Here is a 20241-nt window from a genome sequence, read left to right on the forward strand (position 1 = left end):
AGCAGTGTCGGCTTGACGATTGTTCATTTCGTGTTAGCAGTGTCGGCTTGATGATTGTTCATTTCGTGTTAGCAGTGTCGGCTTGATGATTGTTCATTTCGTGTTAGCAGTGTCGGCTTGATGATTGTTCATTTCGTGTTAGCAGTGTCGGCTTGATGATTGTTCATTTCGTGTTAGCAGTGTCGGCTTGGTGATTGTTCATTTCGTGTTAGCAGTGTCGGCTTGACGATTGTTCATTTCGTGTTAGCAGTGTCGGCTTGATGATTGTTCATTTCGTGTTAGCAGTGTCGGCTTGATGATTGTTCATTTCGTGTTAGCAGTGTCGGTGTGATGATTGTTCATTTCGTGTTAGCAGTGTCGGCTTGGTGATTGTTCATTTCGTGTTAGCAGTGTCGGCTTGATGATTGTTCATTTCGTGTTAGCAGTGTCGTCTTGACCATTGTTCATTTCGTGTTAGCAGTGTCGGCTTGGTGATTGTTCATTTCGTGTTAGCAGTGTCGGCTTGATGATTGTTCATTTCGTGTTAACAGTGTCGGCTTGATGATTGTTCATTTCGTGTTAGCAGTGTCGGCTTGATGATTGTTCATTTCGTGTTAACAGTGTCGGCTTTATGATTGTTCATTTCGTGTTAGCAGTGTCGGCTTGATGATTTTTCATTTCGTGTTAACAGTGTCGTCTTGATGATTGTTCATTTCGTGTTAGCAGTGTCGGCTTGGTGATTGTTCATTTCGTGTTAGCAGTGTCGGCTTGGTGATTGTTCATTTCGTGTTAGCAGTGTCGGTTTGATGATTGTTCATTTCGTGTTAGCAGTGTAGACTTGACGATTGTTCATTTCGTGTTAGCAATGTCAACTTGATGATTGTTCATTTCATGTTAGCAGTGTCGACTTGACGATTGTTCATTTCGTGTTAGCAGTGTCGACTTGACGATTGTTCATTTCGTTTTACAGTCTTGGCTTGATGATTGTTCATTTCGTGTTAGCAGTGTCGGCTTGATGATTGTTCATTTCGTTTTACAGTCTTGGCTTGATGATTGTTTATTTCGTTTTACAGTCTTGGCTTGATGATTGTTCATTTCGTGTTACAGTCTCGGCGTGATAATTGTTCATTTCGTGTTACAGTCTCGGCTTGACGATTGTTCATTTCGTGTTACAGTCTCGGCTTGACGATTGTTCATTTCGTGTTAGCAGTGTCGGCGTGATGATTGTTCATTCCGTGTTAACAGTGTCCGCTTGACGATTGTTCATTTCATGTTAGCAGTGTCGGCTGGATGATTGTTCATTTCATGTTAGCAGTGTCGTCTTGATGATTGTTCATTTCGTGTTAGCAGTGTCGGCTTGGTGATTGTTCATTTCGTGTTAGCAGTGTCGGCTTGGTGATTGTTCATTTCGTGTTAGCAGTGTCGGTTTAATGATTGTTAATTTCGTGTTAGCAGTGTCGACTTAATGATTGTTTATTTCGTGTTAGCAGTGTCGACTTAATGATTGTTTATTTCATGTTAGCAGTGTCGGCTTGATGATTGTTCATTTCGTGTTAACAGTGTCGGCTTGATGATTGTTCATTTTGTGTTAACAGTGTCGGCGTGAAGATTGTTCATTTCGTGTTAACAGTGTCGGCTTGATGATTGTTCATTTCGTGTTAGCAGTGTCGGCTTGACGATTGTTCATTTCGTGTTAGCAGTGTCGGCGTGATGATTGTTCATTTCGTGTCCGCGGTTTCGGCTTGATGATTGTTCATTTCGTGTCAGCAGTGTCGGCGTGATGATTGTTCATTTCGTGTTAGCAGTGTCGGTGTGATGATTGTTCATTTCGTGTTAGCAGTGTCGGCGTGATGATTGTTTCAATGCTTGTTATTTTCTCAGGTGCAAGGATATCGGTTCGTCATAAATCTTACTTATTCTAGTTCACGTCTATATATAGAGCGCTTACTTTCCGTTGTTTATCGGACCGCTGACAGGTGTGTTTACCTTTGTTTCTCGGACCGTTGACAGGTGTGTTTACCTTTGTTTCTTACTTCTACTACTAGCCTACTACCACTACTACTACTTCTACTACTAGCCTACTACTACTACTACTACTACTACTACTACTACTACTCCTCCTCCTCCTACTACTACTACTCCTACTATGACTATGACTACTAGAACAGTTACGATATAACTGACTGGCACAACTATTACGATGACAATGACTACTACTACTACTACTACTACTACTACTACTACTACACCACTGTCTGCGGCTGCTGCTGCTTCTACTACTAGGACTACAAGTAATACAAGAGGAATACTACTGACTGTTACTGCTGTTGTACTGCTACTACAATGACGCCGACTACTGCTACTACTGTAAGTTAATCTCGTCGAGAAGACCGGACGCTGTGACAAACCCTTGCCAAACATGGATACATGGACAGATTGCTGAGTCCTTACATTTTACCTTTTTCCTTCCAGGACGGTGATATCCTCTTAGCACCATGTCGGACGCTGACACAAAGTCCAGCACTGCTGACACCATGGTGAACATTGTGCGACACTTGTACCCTGACGCTCTCACCCGGACATACATTGTGCCTCCCGTGCACTGTAACCGGGTGCCGTACAACAAGGCCAAAGTACCCGGTACTGACCAGGAAGTGCTCGTGCTGCCCTCTAGTGAGCAGCTTCAGCAGCAGCAGGGCAACATTCAGGCAGACTTGGCACAGCAGCACGTGCTGCACAACTTGCAGCAACTCGGAGATTCCGGAAAGGAGGTCATGTTCGTGGTGTCTGAGCTGAACTTTAAAGACTACCTCAACAAGCCGTTCTACGCCAAACAGACAGGCAAGCTCCCAAAGCCAGCAAACTTACCTAAGGAGCATCGGCATCACGGGAAGCAGGGAGACTTTGACATCCTGGTGATTCACCGCAAGCACGGCATCCTGGTGGGTGAGATCAAGTCTGTCGGTAAGACCGAGGCAAGCCGAGCGGACACTGAGGTGGTCAAGGTTATTGACAAGGCGGTTAAGCAGCTGGACAAGTGTGAGGTGCACGCCAGACACATGGTCAGTGACATCGCACCCGGCCTGACTGTGAGGAAGACTCTCTTCTTACCGTACGTCAGCCGCGCTCAGCTACAGCGAATTCTGGATGATGAGAACAATGCCAAGTTACGAGAGGTACTGCTTGGAGAGAGAGAGAGAGAGAGAGAGAGAGAGAGAGAGAGAGAGAGAGAGAGAGAGAGAGAGAGAGAGAGAGAGAGAGAGAGAGAGAGAGAGAGAGAGAGAGAGAGAGAGAGAGAGAGAGAGAGAGAGAGACAGACAGACAGACAGACAGACAGACAGACAGACAGACAGACAGACAGACAGACAGACAGACAGACATAGTAACCGAACAAAAGACAGAGAGAGGTACAGCAAAAGAGAGGGAGAGAGAGATTCTGTTTGTTGGTTGAACTTTTATATATCCTGAATACTGTCACCTACATCATGGTACGTTTGTTAACACTAGAAATGTCCCTGTTGCAGGCGGTGTGTCGGAGCCTGGGTGCATCCAATACAGCGGAGGCTGTACTGCTGTGCTGTTGCTCTGACCAACTGTCCCTGCCTGCATCGTACTGGCACGTGACACCCGCCGTGTTATCACAGCTGAGCACCTGGTGGCAACACAGGATGGCCTGTACTGTGGACACTCTGCTCTCTGATGACAGTTATCTGGACATCGTGGCCAGGTGAGAAATGTCATAGACGTGTGTCTGTTCTATAACAAAGGCGGGGAAAAGAAATCGCTTTGTTTCTTACACTCTGTGTTTGCTGCCGGTATAACACGAGAACATTACTCCCACCAAATACTCCGGAGAAAACTTTTTGTACGAAACTTGAACTCCCTTTGCGAAAAAAGTACTCCACCCTCACACGAGCAGATTACTTCCCACGACAGGTTTACTCGGAGTAAACATTTCGTTGAAAAAATGTCCTCCCCTGACGAATAGATAACGAATAAAATTAATTACTCCACCCTAGCACACGCAAATTACTTCGCACAACAGGTGTACTCCCGAGTAAAAATTTCATACGAAAATTTCATTCCGTTTGCGCGAGATCTCATATGGGGGATATCCCATTTCGCCCCCATCCCACATATGTTTGCGACATTTCACAACCCAAGAGTCATTTTACTTCCATGTCATACTACTTGCACCACATACCATGTTGGCGCCTTCTTGGTTCACCGCTATCCCATTTCGCCCTCACCCCAATTTTGCAACATTTCACAAGCCGAGCGTCATTTTGCTACCAAGAAATACCACTTGCGCCACATTCCACTTTGGTGCCATACCGTTTTGCCGCCATCGCATTGCGCCCCCATTCCTATTTCGCGACATTTCACTAGCCAAGTGTCATTTTACTATCGTGTCATACCATTAGCGTAATATTCCATTTTGGTGCCATATCATTTTGCCGCCGTCCCATTTTGCCCCCATCCCATTCTTGCGACATTTCACAAACCAAGAGTCATTCAAGGTTCGTGTCATACAAATAGCGCGCCATCCAATTTTAACCCCATCCCATTTTCGTGTCATTCCACTGGCCAAGCGTCATTTTACTATTTGCATCATTTAACTAGATAAGAGAGACATTCCGTTTGCGCGACGTTTCATTTTGCCGCCATCCCATGAGTACGTCGTGCAAGACGAACGTTCACGGCAAGCTATAAACCCGGTAAAACGTTGGGTAGTAACAATTTCGTGGAGGGAGTAATTTTTTCGTTCCATTGGGGAGTTCTTTTCTCCTACAAGATGTTTATTGGGAGTACAAATTTCGTACGAATATTTTATTCCGGAGTCAATTATTTTTTATGGAGTACAAATTTCTTATTACACCGGCCCTTTTTCTGTTGTGGGTGACTGTTGTGGGTGGGGTGACTGTTGTGGGTGGGGTGACTGTTGTGGGTTGGGTGACTGTTGTGGACGGGGTGACTGTTGTGGGTGGGGTGACTGGTGTGGGTGGGGTGACTGGTGTGGGTGGGGTGACTGTTGTGGGTGGGGTGACTGTTGTGGGTGGGGTGACTGTTGTGGGCGTTGTGACTTATGGGTGGGGTGACTGTTGTGGGTGTGGTGACTGTTGTGAGTGTGGTGTCTGTTGTGGGTTTGGTTACTGTTGTGGCTGGGGTGACTGTTTTGAGTGTGGTGACTGTTGTGGGTTTGGTTACTGTTGTGGCTGGGGTGACTGTTTTGGGTGGGGTGACTGGTGTGGGTGGGGTGACTGTTGTGGGTGGGGTGACTTGTGAGTGTGGTGTCTGTTGTGGGTTTGGTTATTGTTGTGGGCGGGATGACTGGTGTGGGTGGGGTGACTGGTGTGGGTGGGGTGACTTGTGAGTGTGGTGTCTGTTGTGGGTTTGGTTATTGTTGTGGGCGGGATGACTGGTGTGGGTGGGGTGACTGGTGTGGGTGGGGTGACTGTTGTGGGTGGGGTGACTGTTGTGGGTGGGGTGACTTGTGAGTGTGGTGTCTGGTGTGGGTTTGGTTATTGTTTTGGGCGGGGTGACTATTGTGGGTGGGGTGACTGTTGTGGGTGGGGTGAATGTTGTGGGTGGGGTGACTGTTGTGGGTGGGGTAACTTTTGTGGGTGGGGTGACTGTTGTGGGTGGGGTGACTGTTGTGGGTGTTTGAAAGGATACTATTGGTCTGACTGTTGTGGGTGTGGTGACTGTGGGGTGACTGTTGTGGGTGGGGTGACTGGTGTGGGTGGTGTGACTGTTGTGGGTGGGGTAACTTTTCTGGGTGGGGTGACTGTTGTGGGTGGGGTGACTGTTGTGGGTGTTTGAAAGGATACTATTGGTCTGACTGTTGTGGGTGTGGTGACTGTGGGGTGACTGTTGTGGGTTGGTGTTTAAAGAGATACTACTGATCTGATTGTTGTGGATGGGACTACTGTTATGGCTGTGGTGACTGTTCCGGGTGTTTAAAGGGACACTACTTATCTGACTTGTGGGTGGGGTGACTGTTGTGGGTGGGGTGACTGTTGTGGGTGGGGTGACTGTTGTGCGTGGGGTGACTGTTGTGGGTGGGGTGACTGTTGTGGGTGGTGTGACTGTTGTGGGTGGGGTGGCTGTTGTGGGTGGGGTGACTGTTGTGGGTGGGGTGACTGTTGTGGGTGGGGTGACTGTTGTGGGTGGGGTAACTGTTGTGGGTGGGGTGACTGTTGCGGGTGGGGTAACTGTTGTGGATGGGGTGACTGTTGTGGGTGGGGTGACTGTTGTGGGTGGGGTAACTGTTGTGGGTGGGGTGACTGTTGTGGGTGGGGTGACTGTTGTGGGTGGGGTAACTGTTGCGGGTGGGGTAACTGTTGCGGGTGGGGTAACTGTTGTGGGTGGGGTGACTGTTGTGGGTGGGGTAACTGTTGCGGGTGGGGTGACTGTTGTGGGTGGGGTAACTGTTGCGGGTGGGGTGACTGTTGTGGGTGGGGTAACTGTTGTGGGTGGGGTGACTGTTGCGGGTGGGGTGACTGTTGCGGGTGGGGTAACTGTTGTGGGTGGGGTGACTGTTGTGGGTGGGGTGACTGTTGTGGGTGGGGTGACTGTTCCGGGTGTTTAAAGGGACACTACTTATCTGACTTGTGGGTGGTGTGACTGTTGTGGGTGTGGTGACCGTTGTGGGCGGGGTGACTTGTGGGTGGTGTGACTGTTTTGGGTGGGGTGACTGTTGTGGGTGGGGTGACTGTTGTGACTGATCTGACCGTTTTGAGGATAGTTTCTGGCGAATTTGACTAATTTGAAGAATGTCAGGAATCTGCTGTACCGTTTATATTTAGATGTATATGGATGATTTGCCTTTCTTTCGTCAAATCTCAAGGTCACAGACGGGTCAAATCTCAAGGTCACAGACGGGTCATATTTGGCCCAAAGTATGGGACCATTTTCGACAATGTTGTTGACGAACAATTTCAACTTGACAAACTTCCAGGATTTGTTATCTTCAGACATGTCATGAGTTCGATTATCCTAAAACAACGCACACTCCAAAACCCGCAAGAATACCATTTCCTCAAGAGTTTTATCATTCTAAACATGACCTGAATTTGCTTGCATGCTCTCTGCCCAATGTCTAGGTCACAGACTGTTTATAGAGGTAGAGTAACAATTAATATATATCTCTTTTAAATTACACATGACAGGGCCGGATCTGGGTGGGGGGGGGGGTTCCTGGGGTTCCGGTCCCTGGCCATCCAATGTACCTCTCAGAGAAAAAAAAATGTGGACTTTGGACCCCTGCCTTCAGTTGGAACCCCCCCCCCCCCCCCCCCCTCAAACGAACTTGGTCCGGCCCTGCATGACGAGGGTGAGTCACATAAGCATTTGCTTTTCTTGTGACAGGAACATTCAATAAGGATGACATAAAGCAAACAGCTCTTAATTATGTCGTTGTTGCTCTGAACATTTGTGTGATAGGGTGGAAGGAGGAGGTAGTAGCGATTTGAAGTAGTTGGTAGGTGAATGTAGTCACCTCGTAGTAGTAGACCCCGAAGTAAGGAGAACACCATGTGGGTGCCTCTTTAGTGTCTTGCACGGAACGAACAACACTTGCTATCGTCTTGGACTTTACACACGTGTAGAGAATGATAGACAAGAGGTCAGTGGCACAGACCGACGAATCACTTGATGCAACAGGTAACTCTGGAAAAACCATGACTTTTGGTTCACATTTCTCTTTAATTCTTGTTCCTTTCCTCGCCGACTCAGCCAATGGCTGGGTGGTCACACAACACTATCAATGCAGTCTACATCATGCTGTTTATGAAAACAGAGCACACAACAATTCCGTCCTCTCAGTCTGAGATAGTTCTCAGTTCTCTCAAAAATATCAAACCCCCATCAACACGCACCCTGAAAAAGGAAAGCGAGCGACATTCTAACACCCTCTTAATGAGGCTTTAATCTGAGCGCTTCAAACAGCAACAAGGGAACATCCTAGACCAACTTCCTACGGCCCTTCCCCTGGCTCGGCCATAAAGTTACACAACCTGCAGGCGAGGTACCCGGCCTCTTTCTAATTCTAGGGGCTTAAGTTCAAAGGATCAAAGACTAGCCAGGGGATGGTCACAGATGGCTGAGCGCGTTTACGATCTATGCAGGTGTCTGGACATGTGCATTTCATAATTTAATTGAGAACAGATAATGACATCAGACGGAACATAATGCGATCGGCAAAACTTACACAAGACATAAAGGAAATAAAAATATGATAACGTATTACTAGTAGTAGCCAGTTTAGCACTTGGCTACATTTGGAAACTGTGTCACAGGCATTATATTAGTGCCATGTCTCACTGTAATGGGCTTACACAGATCGATCGCCTGCTACACAATGAAGTCAACACAGTAACTTCGATTCCATATTGTCAACATTCACACTCAGATTGCTAGATCTGATTAAAGATGTTCATCTTTGATTCAACAGATGAATGTTGTTATTTCACTGACAGCAAATTGTATAGCCCTGGCCCATGGCACCGTAGTGACCCGCCATTTCAAATTTCGTCACTAATTACAAGATGTAACAATTAAAGCACCGGACAATTCATCATGGCGCAAAACTTGAAACAGTGCAAATACTGCAAAGCTAGTGAACGGATATTTCTAGCAAATTTGAGGTCCCCCAGAGGTTGATAGTGGTGGGGGGGGGGGGGGAGGGGGGTGGTTCAGAAAGAAGGAAAGAGAAATAACGAGCACAATCATCATTAAAGCAAGCATACAAACAAACATACATTCTCAGTAACCGATACCATTCTTACAAACTACTTATACATTCATGGTTCTTCCAATCGTCAGTTACTTTGCGACGAATGCAACCAATACAAAAGCTGAAACCCAACTACATCCATTCTACTCAATCTGTGTTGCAGGTTTGTGGGACCGGCCACCACGGTGTCTGTCCCCTGCTACAACGGTGTCCGTGTGGAGGTGCGGACTGCAGGACAGGCGGTGGCGGAACTGGGGCGGAGGCTGGCACTTCTGGTTCTGACCCTACAACAGCTAGACCTGTTGAATAGAGACCCACGTCTGGTCTGCTTGGCAGGCCCCCCTGGCACTGGTTAGACACGTCATCGTCGTCATCATCATCATCATCATCATCATCATCATCATCATCATCATCATCATCATCATCATCATCATCATCATCGTCATCGTCATCATTGTCGTCGTCGTCGTCGTCTTCATCATCATCATCATCATCATCGTCGTCGTCGTAGGCATCATCGTCATTCTCATCATAACAATCATCGTCGTCGTCGTCGTCGTCGTCGTCATCAGCATCATCAGCATCGTCGTTGTCATCATCATCATCGTCATCAGCATCATCGTCGTCGTAGTCATCATCATCATCATCATCATCATCATCGCCGTAGTCATTTTCATTGTCCACGCTATCGGTGGCAATGTAATAAAAAATGAAAGCAGTGTCATTTTCAGTTACAAGAATGAAAAGGCACGAAATATAGTTTAACTGCTATTAGTCAATGAGGCATTCGTCGAAGAAATGACGTAATGATTATGACGTTTTTAAATCAGTATGACCTCACTCAGACTCACTCTGAGCAACGCCTTCACTTGTGTCTGCATGTTTACTCCCTGTGTTTTAAACTGAGAGAAATATGCCTCAGAAAACGTGGTTTCAACCCCTACAGTTTCAACAGGTTCAACTAAAACGGTGACAACTCTAAAGGACCAGCGAATGTTTTTGTTGACATCATTGTTGTCTGATGTTGAGTGTTGTGTTCCAACAGGAAAGACGGTGATGCTGGTACTCCAGGGGTCAAGGTGGCTGCTTCAGGGCCACGACGTGCAAGTGGTGTCGACACTCTACACCTTCCGGGCTGCCAGCAGAATGATAGCAGGGCAGCTAGGGATGGCTCTGAGCGCGGACCCGACACCTCCCCCAACACCAGGCAGCATCGCTCTACATCACTATGACTTCCACAACAGGGAGGCGGACGTGCAGCAGGCCGTCACCGATCTCGTGGCGCGAGTCAAGGACGGACAGTTGCACGTTCTGTTGGATGAGGCGCTCTTTGCTGGCAGGCTGGTCTTTAGGGGTTGGAGTAACGTGTTTAATAACAATAATACGAAAATGTATAACGCGCACATATCTCACCACAAGTTGACTCAAGGTGTGTGTGTGTGTGTGTGTGTGTGTGTGTGTGTGTGTGTGTGTGTGTGTGTGTGTGCGCGCGCGCGCGCGCGAATATGCGTGAGTGCGTTCGTAGGTGCGTGTGTGCGTTCGTGTGCATGCGCGCGTGAAAATGTGCAAGCGCGCGTGAGAGTGTGCACGCATGCTTCGTGCATGCAAATATGTAGGTGCGTGTGTGCGCGTGTTTGTGTGTGTGTGTGTGTGTGTGTGTGTATGTGGGTGCTTGCTTATGTGCGTGTGTGTGTGTGTGTGTGTATGTGTGTGTGTGTGTGTGTGTGTGCTTGTTTATGTGTGTGTGAGTGTGTGTGTGTGTGTGTGTGTGTGTGTGCGTGTGTGTATGTGTGTGCGAGTGTGCGTGCGTACGTTTGTGCATTCACGCGTGTATGCATGCGCGTGCTTGCGCACGTGTGCGTACATGTGTGTTTGTGTGTGTGTGTGTGTATGTGTACGGGCGTACATGTGTGCGTTCGTGCGTGCACAAAATTGTCCACAGCAACCTCACCCAGCTGTTCCGTGTGGTATGAGTGTGACACGTTCCTCCCAGCCAGACACACATCTCTCACAACGTGTCTCCATTCTGTGTCACAGTCAACGCCAGACTACACTGGTGGCCCGCCTGGCGGAGAGCGTTCCCGGCCTGCACCTGTGGGCGGCAGGTGTTCGTCACACCGACATCCCCCCATCACTGCGGCCTGAACCGCTCACCGTCCCTCTCCGCTGTGCTCCCTCCGTGCTGCGGGAGGTACAGCCAGCGGTTGACTGGTTGACAGGTGGAATCCACAACTACAGCGACAGCGGTGTACCTGCCCCTGGGGACGGACTGCGCGTGATACGGCTGAGTCACCATGGTAACGCTCACACAGGTCGGTGGCCAGCTGAGTGCCGGCAGTGTGGGAAGGAGGTCGCCGCCGAGCTGCGCCGTCTTGGTGTGGGCAGTGGGGGTGAGTTGAGTAGGTCATAGATAGATAGATAGATAGATAGATAGATAGATAGATAGATAGATAAGTAAAGAGGTAGGTGGGTAGGTACATGGATAGGTAGGTAAGTAGGTAGGTAGGTAGCAAGGTAGGTAGGGTAACTAAAACAAGTTCACATCGTGTCATTTTACCCTGTAAAATAATAAAGTTCGCTGTGGAAGACAGCAGCAAGAGAGAATTACGTCATTGTTAATGACGTCAAACTATAATAACGTCATGTCTGTGTGTCGGGAAATAGGTGTCTGTGACTTTACTGTGACTTTCTTTTGTACACAGAGAGTGAATATGTGGAGAGAGAGAGAGAGAGAGAGAGAGAGAGAGAGAGTCAGAGACAGAGACAGACAGACAGACAGACAGACAGTTTGTTTACAGTTGCCTACACCTCAATATTTACCAACGAAAAAATTCTAACGGTCACAACGGTCTTTTCCACACAGGTAACAGCCTCCCCAACAGTCCCGCCCCACTGAGCTACTGCGACGTCTTTATTCTCACGCGGAGTTCAGAACTACAGGATGACATCGAGGATGACGCAGGCCAGGTGACGTCACGAGCTAGCGGCGTGGTGCGCGGTCTGCGTGATGAAGGCTTACCGGTGTGTGTGCTGGGGGAACAAGACTTGAGACACAACACGGCGAGGTGTGAGAGAGATGTGGACGACGTGGCGGTGGCGGCAACAGACCGTGTCACAGTAACACACTATGTCTGGGTGCACGGCTTGGAGCGGCGTGTGGTGGTGATGCTGCCAGGCTGGAACAAGGAGAATGATGAAGGACAGAGTGATGAGGTGATTGATCTTCATGACAGACTGTTAGCAGCATCGCGCTGTACCACACAGCTCATCATGGTGGACGTGCCTCCTGTCCCCTGATAGCATGCTAACGTTAATTTAACGTTAATTTAACGTTTGCATGGTTAGATTTTGGTTTACGGTTAGCATTAAACGTTAAATCAACGTTAAATTAACGTTAGCAGAAAAACGGTTATAAAGCAAACGTTAAATTAACGTTAAATTAACGTTAACAAGCAAACCGTTTTCATGGCAAACCTTTTTTAAACGTTAATTTAACGTTTGCCTGAAAACCAATATAAAACGGTTTGCATTGAAACGTTAAAATAACGTTAAATAAACGTTGACACATAACCGTTCAATATCAAACCATTTTTTAACGTTAATTTAACGTTTGCCTGAAAACCAATATAAAACGGTTTGCATTGAAACGTTAAAATAACGTTAAATAAACGTTAGCACATAACCGTTCAATATCAAACCATATTTAAACGTTAATTTAACGTTTGGTCGAAAACAATTAAAAAACGGTTTGCACTGAAACGTTAAAAAAACGTTAAATAAACGTTGACACATAACCGTTCAAAATCAAACCAATTTCAAACGTTAATTTAACGTTTGCCCGAAAACAATTAAAAAACGGTTTGCACTGAAACGTTAAAAAAAACGTTAAATAAACGTTGACACATAACCGTTCAAAATCAAAGCAAAATCAAAAAAAAAAAAAAAAAAAAAAAAGTTATTGTTGTGGTGGCAACAACTTGAACAAGAAACTTTTTTTTTTTAAATGTCAAAAATTTTTTTTTTTTTTTAAATATAATTTTTTTTTAATTGACATATATATCAAAAACAAACCTTTCAAAAAAATGTATTTGTTAAAAAAAAAAAAAATTAAAAAAAAACATAATGTAACGTTAAATTAACGTTAGTTTTATGCTTTATGGCTACGTTTCTTTCACGTTTTATGGCGAACCTTAAATTAACGTTAGATTTAGGTTAGTTTACTCATCAAGATAAACGTTAAATTAACGTTAACATTAAACGTTAATTTAACCAAAATAAAACCATAATATAACGTTAAATTAACGTTAATTTAACGTTTACCGCTAATGTCAATTTGACCAAAATAAAAGTATAATACAACTGCTGTTTGAATGTATTTTTCACGTTGAGTGCTAACATTAAAAAGAACCCCCAAAAACATAATCAAACAAATCATAAGGAAAATAATTGTATTTAAATTTTTTTTTTGCTTTGTAATTTTTTTTTCTTATTTGAAGATGCATTTCCCATAATCTTTTCTGTCTGCTGTTGTTGTAGTGTTTGTTATATATGTAGCTAAAACCGTGTTAAAAAAAGACAAGCAAACACCAACAAATCAAAGTTTGAAAAAGGTTTTTGGTGAGAATGGTTAACTTTGCAGCTAACGCTATTTTATCTTGTTGTATTACTTAATCCGGAGAGCATGCAGGCTGTTGATTTTTGATCTCTGTCTCATTGGAAGGATGGTACTGGCCAGGTCTCATATTTTGAGCCAAACAGTGTACATGCTAACATAAAACAAAACAAAAGACAAATAAATAAAACCATTAGAAACATGTTTTGAGAATATGTTCTAAACATTTATTCATCATTCCCTGATATTTCCACAATATAAAAAAAAAAAAATACACAACCATGATGAAAATGTCAAAAGTTGAATCAGTTCTAAAGTTTCTAGAAGTGAGTTTGGATATATCACACTTTTAGGTTCTGTACCTAGAAATTTACCAATTCTATTCCATCTTTTGGGTTTAAAAAAGTCTTTGCAGATATATATTATACATCTGAAATGATGCCAGAAGAGACAAGGAAATATGAGGTTATTTGCAACACCACCAGCAGAGGAAGAAGTCGCTCACTTTGCAGCAGCAGATAAAAAGAATTGTTGAATTTGAAGCAGGAGCAGACACAGAAGTTGTTGAATGTGTAGTATCTGCAGCAGACAAAGAAGTTGTTGAATTTACAGCAGACGATATATTTGTTAAATCTGCAGCAGCACACAAAGAAGTCATTCACTTTGCAGCAGCTCCAGACAACAAGAATTGTTGAGTTTTAAGCAGGAGCAGACACAGAAGTTGTTAAGTTTGCAGCAGGAGCAGCGGCAGACAAAAAAAGTTCTTGAATTTGCAGCAGACGATATACTTGTTAAATCTGCAGCAGCAAACAAAGAAGTCATTCACTTTGCAGCAGCTCCAGACAACAAGAATTGTTGAATTTTAAACAGGAGCAGACACAGAAGTTGTTAAGTTTGCAGCACCAGCAGACAAAGAAGTTGTTGAATTTGCAGCAGACGATATATTTGTAAAATCTGCAGCAGTAGCCATGGAAAAAGTTGTTGATACAACCAGTGCAGACGATGACATGTCTGCAATAGGCGACTTTGAAGATCTGCTCCACATGCTATGACACCTGCAAAGACAAAGAATGCAACAATCTTAAAACAAAGAATTCAGTGTTATTTCAGAACTTCAGTGTAAACACTATAATTATGTCTTCTTTGTTGGTGTTCTTTGCTGTTCTTTGCTGAACATAGAACTGAAGGTAAATAAGGTTTAAATTGTCTTTGCATTATGCCAATATTGTTGAATTTACTTCTGTGAATTTGCTAACTTTGATAGCATCATTGTGTGTTTGAATGAAATGCTCTATGTCAATGCTGCCTGGCACGGATAACAGCCCTACCAACCCGTCCACCTACACCCCCACCCCACCCACACACACTCACACAGAACACCTTCCAACAAAATTTTCCCCAGACTAAGACAATAGAATGTCAGTTGGACCTTGACTAAAAATATGCATAGGTAAAGATGTCCCAGCTACAACAAATTGTTCTGTCGGAAGACCTCCAACATGCCGAAATGATGTGATGGCCGACCAGCCAAGGATTAGAACAATGCGTCATATAATATCAGCATGTATCAATGACCCTAGGCTGAGGCCTGACAATAACACTGCCTTCTCTCAAATATGATTTTCTGTTATAAATATAATAATATGACTGCTGGAACATTCTGATTCATCTTAGCGTTAAACAAGGATTTTACCTGCAAACACACACACACACACACACACACACACACAGTGACACACACTTACTTGGCCTCAACAGCCAGAATGTCGGGGTTGTACCTTGTAGTTTACATCCCTGTGAATGCTTTCTGTTCCATCCTCATGGTAATTCCTCCCACCCTGCAATGAAAATTGAAAGCATTGATGTGTGAATTGCATTAATTACAATAGTCTAAACACACTCAAATCTTTACTTGTTAATGAAGACAGAGAGATAGAGAGTGGGAATAGAGTGGGGGGAGGGGAGAGAGCAGTTGTCAATCAAACCTTGTTTTAAAAATTTAACTTTTATTTTTAAGTGTCTTTGAATAGATCATTTTCGAAAATAACTCCCCATGCCTCTCCTGAGATCTCTTATTTACTGTACAGTTATGCATTTGACCTGAAGCTGTAAGATTGAACAGTAAGTGCCCTGCGTGCACATGTGTGGAAAGTATCAGATTGAGAGAGAGAGAAAGTCTCAGATTGAGAGAGAGAGAGTAACAGACAGACAAAGACAGAGAGAGAGACTGAAACTGAGAAAGAGACAGAAGGCAGGAAAGAAAGAGAGAGAAATCCACCTTTCCAATCGTTATGCATGATATTGCTTTGATATTTGTGACTCGTATGAAAAATAAGTCAACAATCACAATGCCAACGGATCGTGAACTATGAATTTACAACAGCACAGTTCAACATTACCTGAATTTCTTCCTGCTGAAAGTTCCATTTGCCATTCGCCTCAGCGTCACAAGATCTGTATTACTATTAGTCCTGATATATGCTGAAGTGTAGCATGTTATCTTATACATGTGTCAGCAGTCACACTGGCTTTGAAGTTGCTAGCGTTTTAAAAACTGTTACAGAAACTTTTTTTAATTTCGATTCCACTGTGAAAGGTTGAGACTGAGAGTACTGTCCCTTGGCGATCAAGGGAGGTCACTCAGAATTTTCGTTCCTAGTTATCGAACTTGGACGTAACGGCACGTTGTCAACAAATGCGTTGGGAAGATTGAAAACTGGCAGTTGCAAGAGCACTATGTGATACACCAACAGAAACGAACCAGACTGGACAGTCCAATACTAAGACCGAAGGCGCAAGACATAATTACTGGACTGGTTTCAAGAGTTTTACAAACTTTGAGTGAGTATTGCCTCAGTGAACTTGGAAGATATAGATTTGCTAATTATTGAGACTTTTTCTTTTTTATTATGTATTTTTCTTGGAATATAAGACTAAAAAGTGTGTTTGTTTCTTATGTGTGTGTGTGTTTGTGTGTGTGTGTGTGTGTCACTGTGTGTGTGTCACCGTGTGTGTGTGTGTTTAGGTGTTTGCTGTTTTTCTTTATTGTTGTTGTTGCCTGAAATGGTGATTTGAACTAAGAATCTATTCCTTTTATGATTCTGTTGTGCATAATAAATAGCTTTTATTCTTTCAGATTTATAGTTATACCACAAAAAAAACTGTCTGCATTTGGTGGGGAGGTGCCTTAACTGGTCAAAAAAAAAGTGAGCCGATTGATGGCATGGCCGTTCATCGCATTTGGATGGTAAAAAGCAAAACCAGTTTCCATTCTTCAACAAGCTGAAGGTTTGCATTGGAAAACAGTAAGTGTTTTTTTTAAATGAGTTTTCAATGTAACTGACAGAACAATTTGTTGTATAATTATTATAATCAGTTGTGTAATGCTTGCAAAACATACAGTCACATGTACACACGCATCCCCCACCCCACCCCACCCCTTTCCACATATACACACACACACACATGTACACACGCATCCCCCACCCCACCCCACCCCTTTCCACATATACACACACACACACACACACAAACTCCAATTTGAACTGTTCCTGTTTCAGTGGTGGACCTTTCTGGTGACCTGTAATTACTCAACTGTCAGTTGGAACATATTAGGGAAAATAATCTATCATTGTGCTTTTGTACATTTGTTGGTTAAATCAGAATTACTTACAATTCTGTTTCCAGTCCTTTGTGCAAATTCGTATTAATTGGACATTATTTCTTTCAGATGAAAAAATCCTGTCTACAATCGGAGATGGGGGTGGCAATGGGAGGGGGCCACAGTCTGAAGGATGGCTGTACCAAAGCATGCAGTTGGAAGGGGACAACCCATCAAGGTTTACAATTATCAGCTTTGAAAACAGTGAGTACAATTTGGTACATGTATAATTATTGTTGTCAGTTGTTTATTGCTTGTAACAGACCCCCCCCCCCCCACACACACACACACACACACACACACACACACACACACACACACACACACACACACACACACACACTCATAAATTCAATATCAACCGTTTCTGTTTCAGTGATGGACTGGTATGATGAACTTTTCTGTTTTTAATAACATTTAGGAAAACATGTTGTCATTCTGTGCTTGTTTGTTTTTGTGATAACTGAGAATCCTTGTTCTCATTCCTGTGCACATGTATTTATATTGATTTTTATTCGCTCAGATAACAAGCAAGTCTGCAATTGGTGGGGAGGTGTCTGGACTGGTGGGAAGACTGATGAGTTCATTGATGACAGATGATTGTACCAAAATTATTCAATCGGAAGAGGGAAAAAACATCGAAGTTTCCGTTGTCTGTGCTGAAAGTTCACACTGTTGACCAGTAAGTGAATTGTTTAAATCAGTGTCGTCTTTTTTGAGTCACTTGAGAAAAAGTGACTCTATGTAATCGGTCAGTGTTAGTCTGTCCGGCCGTCCGTCCGTCCGTAGACACCACCTTAACGTTGGACTTTTCTCGGAAACTATCAAAGCGATCGGGCTCATATTTTGTGTTTAGTCGTGACCTCCAATGACCTCTACACTTTAACGATGGTTTCGTTGACCTTTGACCTTTTTCAAGGTCACAGGTCAGCGTCAAAGGAAAAATTAGACATTTTATATCTTTGACAAAGTTCATCGGATGTGATTGAAACTTTGTAGGATTATTCTTTAGATCAAAGTTTTTACATCTGTAGCCTTTTACGAACGTTATCAGAAAAACAAGGGAGATAACTAGCCTTTTCTGTTCGGCAACACACAACTTAACGTTGGGCTTTTCTCGGAAACTATAAAAGTGACCGGGCTCAAATTTTATGTGAACGTGACTCCCAGTGACCTCTACACTTTGACGTCTGCTTTGGTGACCTTTGACCTTTTTCAAGGTCACAGGTATGTCTTGAAGGAAAAAAATTGAAATATCATATCTCTGAAACTATTCATCGGATTTGATTCAAACTTTATAGGATTATTCTTTACATCAAATTATTTACATCTGTAGCTTTTTACAAACGTTATCGGAAACACAGGGGAGATAACTAGCCTTTCCTGTTCGTCAACACACAACTTAACGTTGGGCTTTTCTCGTAAACTATAAAAGTGACACAGCTCTAAGAGTAACAAATGTTAGTGTGTCTACTGTTAATATGATTGCTTCGAAAAAAAATTAATGATGCTAGTTTATGTGAATTAAGTTATTAATGGGGTTTGTTTATGTGAGATTAATGAGAGTATTTTTAATGCCAAGGTAAATATTTTGTTGCTCGATCCATGCAATCTCATTCTTCAGGAATGCATTGTGTTGTGAATAGCAATTTCTTCCTGTCCATCTGATGCCTCATATAATATTCAGAACTGCGAAAGTGACTCGATCGAGCGTTTGCTCTTCTTGTTTTCTGTGGTGCTTAATTTCAATATCAGTTGTGTAATGCTTGCAACACACACAATCTCTCTCTCTCTCTTTCTCTCTGTTTCTTTCTCTGTTGTTACAAATTGGGCTGAGACTTTTGATTTTGCATATGTGGACTTGCGCCTGTGTGTGTGTGTGTGTGTGCGCTTGTGTGCCTGTGTGTGTGTGTGCCTGTGTGTGTGTGTGTGTCTGTGTGTGTATACATTGGTGTGTTTCTTAGTACATGTATTGTATGTGTTTGTTACTGCTAATGTGTGTGAATGTGTGTTTGTTGTACTACGTTGCAAGCCCCTGAAGCAATTTTTTGATTAGTGCTTTTGTGAACAAGAAACAATTGACAAGTGGCTCTATCCCATCTCCCCCCCTTTCCCCGTCGCGATATAACCTCCGTGGTTGAAAACGACGTTAAACACCAAATAAAGAAAGAAAGAAAGATGTGTGTTTGTAAGTGTATATTTGTGTCAGTGTATGTGTCTGTTAGTGTGTGTTGGTGTTAGTGTGTGTGTGTGTGATTTAGTTTGTAATCCCAGCCATTGACTAAGGACCGTGTGTGATTTAGTTTGTAATCCCAGCCATTGACTAAGAACCATTTTTCCTTCTCTATCCCAGGTTGGTATCCTGCATAAGATTATGACCACTTCAAAGTCAGGGAGCTGGGCCTGGCCACATAGTTCAAGCAGAAGTTGAACTACTCCCTCACCATTACCATCATCATATTCTGTGAGGTGGACTTCACCTACGACCAGAAGTTTGACCAGCGTCAAAGAGCGAGTGCAGGCAGCTGCCAGTGCTACAGGACATCATTGCGCGCCATCTCACTAACAAGATTCAACACCTTTGCTGACCCACAGCTTCTGAATGCTGTGTTTGCAAAGCAGCCCGGCATCAAGCCTCATTTACATGGGTGCCATCATTCAGGACTAACACCAACAGTTCATAAACAAATATTCACTGTGCACACACGTTTGGCAAAGTGGAGCAGAAAACTTGCAGTCTTGCTGCTTGTTAATTTTTATTCATCGATGATTGTTTTTCATCTAGCTACTCCACAAAATATGTTAATATCTTTTGTGATAGCAAGAATTTTAATGAAATGAAGCAGAGCGCTATTTTAATATCTGAGAAACAAAGGGACGTAATTGCTCTGCTATTTGACATGTGCAACAAGAGTAAGTGAGATTATGTGGAAGCAATTTTCTTGGCACCTGTGAGAATAACACGCTTTTGAATGAACAAAAGACTTTACATGCATGTCGCACGTGTATGCATTAATAGCGCTTACATCCCTTCGTTTCTCATATTTTGTGCTACTGACTTGCTTGTATTACTAGAGACATCCAGGTTTGCCTTCGTCAAAAGTTCGTGAGTTCCGATCTTCGCGAGTTTGTTGAAGTGGTGACGTCACATCCCGTCACGGTCACCACTTTCCAATTTCGGTCCAGATCTACGCGAAATTCTTCGTGCGCGTTCGTCTGTTTTTCGAAACAGTGATGACGTGACGAGTAGCG

General features: G+C 43.7%; 2 protein-coding genes and 2 long non-coding RNA genes across 4 annotated transcripts in view; 3 read left to right on the forward strand and 1 right to left on the reverse strand.

The window, feature by feature from the left end:
- Positions 1 to 9095, forward strand: part of LOC138979001 (uncharacterized) — a 35269-nt gene extending 26174 nt beyond the window's left edge. The window contains exons 2-4 of the mRNA XM_070351815.1: positions 2452 to 3155; positions 3504 to 3706; positions 8880 to 9095. Of these exons, the coding sequence (XP_070207916.1) occupies positions 2475 to 3155; positions 3504 to 3706; positions 8880 to 9072 (1077 nt within the window). The 5' untranslated portion in view covers positions 2452 to 2474 and the 3' untranslated portion in view covers positions 9073 to 9095. The remainder of the gene's footprint in view (positions 1 to 2451; positions 3156 to 3503; positions 3707 to 8879) is intronic.
- Positions 1 to 12134, forward strand: part of LOC138978997 (uncharacterized) — a 59160-nt gene extending 47026 nt beyond the window's left edge. The window contains exons 5-6 of the mRNA XM_070351810.1: positions 10754 to 11106; positions 11580 to 12134. Of these exons, the coding sequence (XP_070207911.1) occupies positions 10754 to 11106; positions 11580 to 12013 (787 nt within the window). The 3' untranslated portion in view covers positions 12014 to 12134. The remainder of the gene's footprint in view (positions 1 to 10753; positions 11107 to 11579) is intronic.
- Positions 12135 to 13411: 1277 nt separating this feature from the next.
- Positions 13412 to 15867, reverse strand: LOC138979004 (uncharacterized). The gene is made up of 3 exons (XR_011459888.1): positions 15728 to 15867; positions 15074 to 15166; positions 13412 to 14383 (listed from the first exon to the last, which is right to left on the reverse strand). It is a non-coding gene; the product is annotated as an uncharacterized lncRNA (long non-coding RNA).
- Positions 15868 to 16029: 162 nt separating this feature from the next.
- Positions 16030 to 20241, forward strand: part of LOC138979005 (uncharacterized) — a 5450-nt gene continuing 1238 nt past the window's right edge. Inside the window, exons 1-5 of the long non-coding RNA XR_011459889.1 lie at positions 16030 to 16169; positions 16465 to 16633; positions 17059 to 17193; positions 17513 to 17671; positions 19343 to 20241. The exon at positions 19343 to 20241 is cut by the window's right edge and continues 1238 nt beyond it. This is a non-coding gene — a long non-coding RNA (uncharacterized lncRNA). The remainder of the gene's footprint in view (positions 16170 to 16464; positions 16634 to 17058; positions 17194 to 17512; positions 17672 to 19342) is intronic.

Source organism: Littorina saxatilis, linkage group LG10 (genome assembly GCF_037325665.1).
Source record: "Littorina saxatilis isolate snail1 linkage group LG10, US_GU_Lsax_2.0, whole genome shotgun sequence".
In the NCBI taxonomy this organism is placed as follows: Eukaryota; Metazoa; Mollusca; class Gastropoda; order Littorinimorpha; family Littorinidae; genus Littorina; species Littorina saxatilis.